The sequence below is a fragment of the Phascolarctos cinereus genome, unplaced genomic scaffold (assembly GCF_003287225.1).
Source record: "Phascolarctos cinereus isolate Bilbo 61053 unplaced genomic scaffold, phaCin_HiC Scaffold_2;HRSCAF=192, whole genome shotgun sequence".
Taxonomy (NCBI): domain Eukaryota; kingdom Metazoa; phylum Chordata; class Mammalia; order Diprotodontia; family Phascolarctidae; genus Phascolarctos; species Phascolarctos cinereus.
Window position 1 is genome coordinate 328,766,075 of NW_027555625.1, and position 7,081 is coordinate 328,773,155.

The following is a 7,081-nucleotide window of genomic DNA, read 5'->3' on the forward strand; positions in this document are numbered from 1 at the left end:
GGACAGAGAAGATGTTCCCATCCTCCCCTCTTCTGGACCAATCCTAAGGCAAGACAGAGTGGGCGGTTCCTTCACCCTGCAGTCGCAACAGTTAAAGGAGCCCTGAAAGGGAACTCGCGTATAGCCACATATACTGGGGCTGCGTGGGACTCGACGGGAGGAAGGAACATAGAGGGGAGGGGGTTTGGAAGCTGCTCGCGGCCAGTCGGCACGGTTTGGTGCAGGGAGCGCGAGTTTCGCGCATGCGTGCAGCCTCCCGCACCTGCGCGGTGACGTAGGGCTGCGTGCCGGGAAGCCCCACCCCGCTCCGCCCTTATAGCCACGGCCTCAAAGCGCGCGCGCCATTGTGTGGCTGGGATTCGGCCGCCGTTGTTCTTTCGTCTTCTGTTCGTGTTCTCTTGTTCTCCTTTTCTTTCCTTTTTCCCCCTTGTCTCTTTCCTTTTCTGTCTCTACCTTCCTACCACCTCGCCCCTGAGACCACCTCCTTTCCCCTCCCTCCCCCCGCCCACCAGCGGAAATGCCGCGCGTCTACATTGGGCGCCTTAGCTACCATGTTCGCGAGAAAGACATCCAGCGTTTTTTCAGTGGCTACGGACGCCTGCTGGAAGTCGACCTGAAAAACGGGTGAGCGCGCGGCCTGGGCGCCCTGGCTCTCGCGGTGTCTCTTGGGGTGAGGTGGGGCGGGGTGTTTGTGGGGGGGTGGAAACGAGCGTCCGCGCCGCCGCGTGGCGGAACTCGCTCTCAAAATGGCGGCGGCCCTACTGACAGGGGGCGGGGGAGGCGGGGGGCGGGGCTTCACGTGCACGCGAGGGGAGGAGGGCCTGGCGCGCGCCGCCTGGGGCCTGACCGCGTCCGGGCGTCCCCGCCCCCTTCCCCTCGGTCCAGGTACGGCTTTGTGGAGTTCGAGGACTCCCGCGACGCCGACGATGCCGTTTACGAGTTAAACGGCAAGGACTTGTGCGGCGAGCGAGTGATTGTGGAGCACGCCCGGGGCCCCCGCCGGGATCGCGACGGCTATAGCTACGGCAGCCGCAGTGAGTCCAGTTCCGCGCGTGCCGCGACGCCTCGGGGGAAAAGAGGGCGGGGAGGGCCGGAGGGGGGGGTGGGTAGGCAGGCAGGCAGGCTAGTGAGGGGCAGGCGGACCGCGGTGGCTCCCCCTGGCGGGGAGGGGAGGTGGGGCGGGGACTCAGCACAAAGGAGCCAGGCGCTCTTAGTCACTCGGGCCTAGGGCAGGTGTGCTGCGTGCAGGGGCGGCGAGGGAGATTGAGAATTGACTTGGTGTGCAGGGCTTGCCCAGAGCACCGCTGTCCTAGCTCTTGCACCGAGGAAAACTCCATACAGAGGAACCTCGGGCTGATTGTCAACCAGGGAAGGGGAGGGGGTGGGGGGAGAATCCCGAGAAGATCGGGCGCATAACAGAAACTGCCTCTGCATTTTGCTTTTCTGTAATTTGTAAGAATTCCGAACTGACCCCAGAAAGGCACCACCGGAACCAATTCCGCTGCTGGGGGTGTTAACACCCGCAGAGATGCGCTCCCTGAATTTTAGTGCACTAAACGCAAGTGTGTACAGGCAGATACCCTTCGGAGAAGTAGAATTTGAGAATCCTAGGTTGGGGGGTGGGGGGAGGTGGTAGTGCTTGGCAGCGTTGAGACTTCTCCAATAGATAGTCAATAAGTAGCTTCTGTAGAACCAACTTAATGTTGAATTAGTTTATTCAGATTGGGAATTAAAGCTAGTGTCCTGCTGTAATTGAAGTGTGGTTGGGGCATGTTATGGGGGGAGGTGGTAGTTATTTACTACTTAATTAAAATGTTAAATGTTGAAATTGTTGCATGTTGAATTCAAACTTTTTAACAAGTCCTTGATGTTTCAATTTGAAAGTGACCAATGGGGCTGAGGCTGTGTCCACTGAGGCTAAGATGACTGCCTTTCCTGATTGGCCTTGGCTTTTCCATACATTGTGTGACCCTTGCCCTATGACCCTTTGGCTGACCTTACCGGAAGCCATGACGACAGCAGCCTTTTGCCATTAGACGCAGGGTGATGGTGAGGATTCCAAGGGTTAGACAAAACTGGTTAATCTGAACTAGGTGACTGTTACCTTGCGTGTTTTGTGGCCAAACCACCACCAAAAACCTCACACTGTGATGTAAGTACTTAGTGTAACTAGTAAACATTTTTGTAAAATGTAGAAATGCATGTAATCAGTTAAGTTTTATATTTTACAATGTTCTGTAAAATAAAACTTAGCGAGGTAAATTGAATAAAGGAGCAGTCACTTTCTAACAGATTGTAGGAGAAATTTAGTAGGATTTTAGTTTATTTGACTTGCCCTTAATATAATGTATGGCAAATCACATTTATATTGGAGGTTTAGCAAGATAAAAGCAAAGTCCTACTCCAGTAAATAAATTACTTTGTTTGTACTAACTTTCAAAACATTTTGTGCTCTTAGCATTATGAAACACCTAACTATTCATTTATGTGATAAAGGTGGTGGAGGAGGAGGATACAGCAGTCGAAGAGCCACTGGCAGAGATAAATATGGACCACCTGTTCGAACAGAGTACAGACTGATTGTAGAAAATCTTTCTAGTCGTTGCAGTTGGCAGGATTTAAAGGTATATGTAATTGTTTTAAAGGTACTCCCTATTAATATGTTTTAGGAGGTGAGTGTTGTGATAAGAACATTTTGTGTCTTGCAATAATTACTTTAAAATTAAGCAGTTGTGTATTAGATTTCAGGAACTGACTAGACTTCTTTGCTAATAGGATTTCATGAGACAAGCTGGAGAAGTAACATATGCAGATGCTCACAAAGAACGCACAAATGAAGGTGTAATTGAATTTCGTTCCTACTCTGACATGAAGCGTGCTTTAGATAAATTGGATGGCACAGAAATAAATGGCAGAAATATAAGGCTCATTGAAGATAAGCCACGGACAAGCCATAGGAGATCCTATTCTGGAAGTAGATCTAGGTAATTTAAGCCATTGGTTACCATTAAGACCAGCTTTCAAGTACAGTCAATTAGGATTTCACGTACTACTGTGGAAAGTACACTGGTATTTTGGAGTCAGAACTAAGATTCTTAATCTATGTCATGACATAGAAGAGGCTACATAAAACTTAAGGTTATTTGCTTTATATATCATGTAACTTGGTGATTAGTTACTGTCTTTAGGTTTTACAGCATCAGTTATTGATGGTAAAATTATTATTAGATAAGTGATTTCCTGGGGGTGATCATCCTCAATATAGTTTGAATGCCTATTAAATAATATCTGAATGGGTTTTCATTGTATACATGAATGGAAAAACAGTACAGTTCTTGCTTTCTGTTTCTAGATCCCGGTCTAGGCGAAGGTCTCGAAGTAGGAGTCGAAGAAGCAGCCGGAGTAGATCTCGTAGTGCCTCAAAAAGTCGCTCAAGGTAAGGGGTGTTTTTTGTTTGGTTGCTTGTTTTTTGAAGTCCTGGCCTGTTCAAGGTATAGTCATAAGATGGTGTGCCTGATAAATTTTTATAATTTCTCTTTTCAAGATCCAAATCTAGGTCTCGAAGCAAAGATCACTCACGGTCCCGATCTAAAGGCAGGAAGTCTAGATCAAAGAGCAAATCTAAGGCCAAGTCCGATCGAGGCTCTCGATCTCGTAGCAGATCCAAGGCAAAGTCGGAGAAGTCACACAGTAGGTCCAGGTCTCCATCTCCCAAAGAAAATGGAAAAGGAGAAACAAAGTCAAAATCAAGATCAAGAAGCCAGTCTCACTCCAATTCACCACAACCTCCACCACCATCAAAGGCTCGTTCTGAGTCTCCTCCAGTCAAAAGGGCTACATCAGTATCTCACTCTAGATCTCGGTCACGGTCGAGATCTAGTTCAAGAGATTAAAAAGTCCTGAACTCCTTTGCACACTTATGGAACACTTTCTTACTTGCCAGGCAAATTATTCTGTGATGTTAGTACTTCCGATGTTGGCCTCTTCTCAGGAGAAAACCTGAGCATAGGGGCATAAAGGTTTGATTTGGAAGCAAAATTAATGGGGAAGAAATGAGGCTCTAGAGAAATGGTGACACAAAGCAAGCAAAGACCCCCTTTTCTAGAAATTAAGCTCTTTGATTTTATAGTATTTCAGCAGTAATAACTTTTGTAGAGATTAGGCTTACTTATGATTTTTAGCATTTCAGCAGGATCTGCTGTTGAATGAAGTTTTCTTTTAAAGTATTAAACTCTCAGAAATGCTTTAAACTTTTAAAGCTTTGGAGAGGACTCAGTTGTGTTGGTTTTGTTTTTTTTAATTATGTTCAAGTTACAAATAATCCTGAGTTGTATTAAAGGTTTGCTACCAAGAGAATGAAAGCCACAGGTCAATATTAAATGGCTTTTGAGCAGTTTTGTCTCCTTTTTTAAAAAAAAAAAATATGAACTTTGTTGTGTATGGTTAAGTGTAAAATTAGGCAAACCTCAAATCAGCAATAAATTCAATTTGGTATACCATTGTATTTCCATGTTATTAATTAAAACTTGCTAAAGTGAGTCTTCTCCCACCCCTTCCTTTTTTTTTCCCCCCACAGTAGAAACAGAAGGTCTTTGTAGGCTGTCTTGCATAATGCAGGAAATATGGAAATGTTCTAACTTGAGGTTTGCTAGTGCCCCAGGTAAATGACATTCCAAATATTTTTGGATAATTGTCTTAATTACCAACATTTTCTGGTAGTGGTCAGTGTCATTAACATCTAATATTTAGTTGCAGGGCTTGCAACTTGAACAGGAGCAGCAGCAGCAGCAGCTATTCCTTAGTCTTCCACTATATTCAGAATGGGATGTGTGAACATTAGGGCATCTTTTTTAGGTTAACAATTACTTTCATAAAACTGGAATTAGAGAGTCCAATTTGTTAAGTTGGAGGATAGGGACTTCGACCTAATATTTCCCTTAAAAGACGAACTCCTAAACGAAACTTGTGTACTGATATAGGTGGGCAACTTAGTGTCAGACAATTCCTTTGAACACTAAGGTTAAGTGATCATATCTGGGATTAAACAGCCAGGTCTTTCTGTCTAAAAAAGTTTGCTGTCTTTGCTTAGTGATGCTGCATCTAATTTTATTAAGTAAAATCCCACCCAGTTATCTCCTTTAAGTTAAGAGAATTTAATAATGTGCGATTAGAATTTCCGTGTACATTTTATACAGTGTAGGGTTTTTTAAATCAGTGGTAATTCCAAACCTTTGCTTTCCTCATAAACTTTTAAATTTCAGTCCTAGTAACATGAAACTTGAATTCACATTTATGATAACTACATTTAGATTAATTTGGAGTGTGTACATGTATGATCAAGATCTTACATGCCTGTTAGAACTTGACTTTCTGTGCAAAGACAAGAAATTGAGAGATGTCTGTCAGCTGAGTGAGGGGGAATTAATTTCAGGATGCATACATTTAAGTTTTTATTACCTTGACACTTAAAACTGAGGCCTTCCCTCAGCTCTGTTCACAAGTCAGCAAAATATTGATCTCGGTGGCTTAGAAGGGTTGTTCATAAAACAAAGGTCCACAGTAGTGCAATCAGTGAAGACAAATGTTAGGACTGAGGTTTCTATTTTAATTGATTCACTTTTAAAATGTATGCGAAGTAAAATGGGATTAATTAAATGAGCATAGTGGAAAGATCTAACGTTCTAGCTCTCTAACTAGCAAGATATAAAATAGGGGTAATTATTTTACTTCTAGCTGTTTCTTAATATTTAGATCAGAAAAAATCAAAAATCAAGTCTCAGCCAAAAAATCCTAGTATCCATTTTTTATCAAATTGGAATAGTCTGTGAGGTTGATGTTGAAAGATATGACAAAAAATTGCCTCATATTTTGAATCAGCAAAATGAGTGGTGGACGGAGACTGAGAGGACTGGTCCACTTTGTCTAAAGGTATAAACTGTCAAGGAGTTGGGCTTTTAAAACCTAACTTTTGGAGTCTAGTCTCCTTCACGAACTTTGCATTCTGAACTGTCTTAGAGATTGTAATAGAGGTCATTTAACTGGCTGCCAAGACAAGATGAGGTGCAAAAATACTGGTGTTTTGCCTTGTGATAAAACTGGGTTTTCCTTGTAAGTTATAGAGAATGAGCTGCTTGTTTGGTTAATATTTTTAGATGTTTGCTACAACAGAGGATGTCCCTTTTCATTTATAGAAGAGCTAGCTAGGTACTGTAAGATTAGAGAGTAGTAGCTATCTACTATTTTTACCCATACTAGTGACCAGAAGTAAATGATTGAGTGTATTATCTCTCGGGCACTAAGCTAAAATAAAAACCGTAAAATAGCTCACCTTTGGCCTTCGTGGATTCATTCTTTGAGGAACTTGACTAGAATTTTTTTTCCCTCAGGCTAAGAGTAGTTTGGGGTGGGGGGGGATGAAACTGACTTTTCAAAATTTCCAAGGCAAGGTGGTCCTTAATTTGGACTTTCTTCTTTTTAAAAGTTACACTACAGTATATAGCAATATTAGCATGTTTGGACGTTGTTGACTACTGCCTTGGCTATAAAGATAATTGTTTAGCTGTATTATTAAATAAAATTTTTTTCAGTAACTACAGAGCCTACTGCATTTATTGAATTTATCTGGTCACATTAACATAAACTTGTTTAATGATTCTGATTAGGTTAGTTTTTGTTTATAGTATTTGAAATATTTTTACTCGTCATAAATATAGTGGGTAATAGAAGAATCCTCCTCCAAAAATTGTTATTGTGACTGACCAACCTTGTATGTAAACTGGATGCCATCCCACCTGAGACAAAATTTAGAAATCTAGTAAATCTTGATGTCAGCTGAAAGGTAAAGGATTCAGACTAGAGGAACTCAGTTTCCTAAAATAGAGTAAACATTTACTTATTTGCGAAATGCTTACTAGGGATGATGGAATAGGGAAGCTGAGACAAGTGGGATCCAATTTCCCACTTCCCTCAAGTCATGGGTATAGATTTGCTGCCTCTGTGAAAGACCTGCATTGGACTCCCTACTTTACCAATTAATTTTTCCAGCCCTTTATATACAAAATGAGAGAATTGGATTAGTTCA

General features: G+C 42.7%; 1 protein-coding gene across 1 annotated transcript; it reads left to right on the plus strand.

Annotated features, from left to right (window-relative positions):
- The first annotated feature begins 207 nt into the window (after positions 1 to 207).
- Positions 208 to 6,590, plus strand: SRSF6 (serine and arginine rich splicing factor 6). Its single transcript, XM_020998683.2, has 6 exons — positions 208 to 624; positions 886 to 1,034; positions 2,497 to 2,624; positions 2,776 to 2,984; positions 3,353 to 3,436; positions 3,545 to 6,590. Exons 1-6 carry the CDS (start codon positions 518 to 520, stop codon positions 3,891 to 3,893), a joined length of 1,026 nt encoding a protein of 341 aa, XP_020854342.1. The 5' UTR covers positions 208 to 517; the 3' UTR covers positions 3,894 to 6,590.
- The last annotated feature ends 491 nt before the right edge of the window (positions 6,591 to 7,081 follow it).

Excerpts from the sequence above, each read along its gene's own strand:
- SRSF6 (XM_020998683.2), top strand. The coding sequence starts at position 518 with ATGCCGCGCGTCTACATTGGGCGCCTTAGCTACCATGTTCGCGAGAAA. Across the intron at positions 625-885 it reads GAAGTCGACCTGAAAAACGG|GTACGGCTTTGTGGAGTTCG; the intron begins GTGAGCGCGCGG and ends CCCTCGGTCCAG. Across the intron at positions 1,035-2,496 it reads CTATAGCTACGGCAGCCGCA|GTGGTGGAGGAGGAGGATAC; the intron begins GTGAGTCCAGTT and ends TATGTGATAAAG.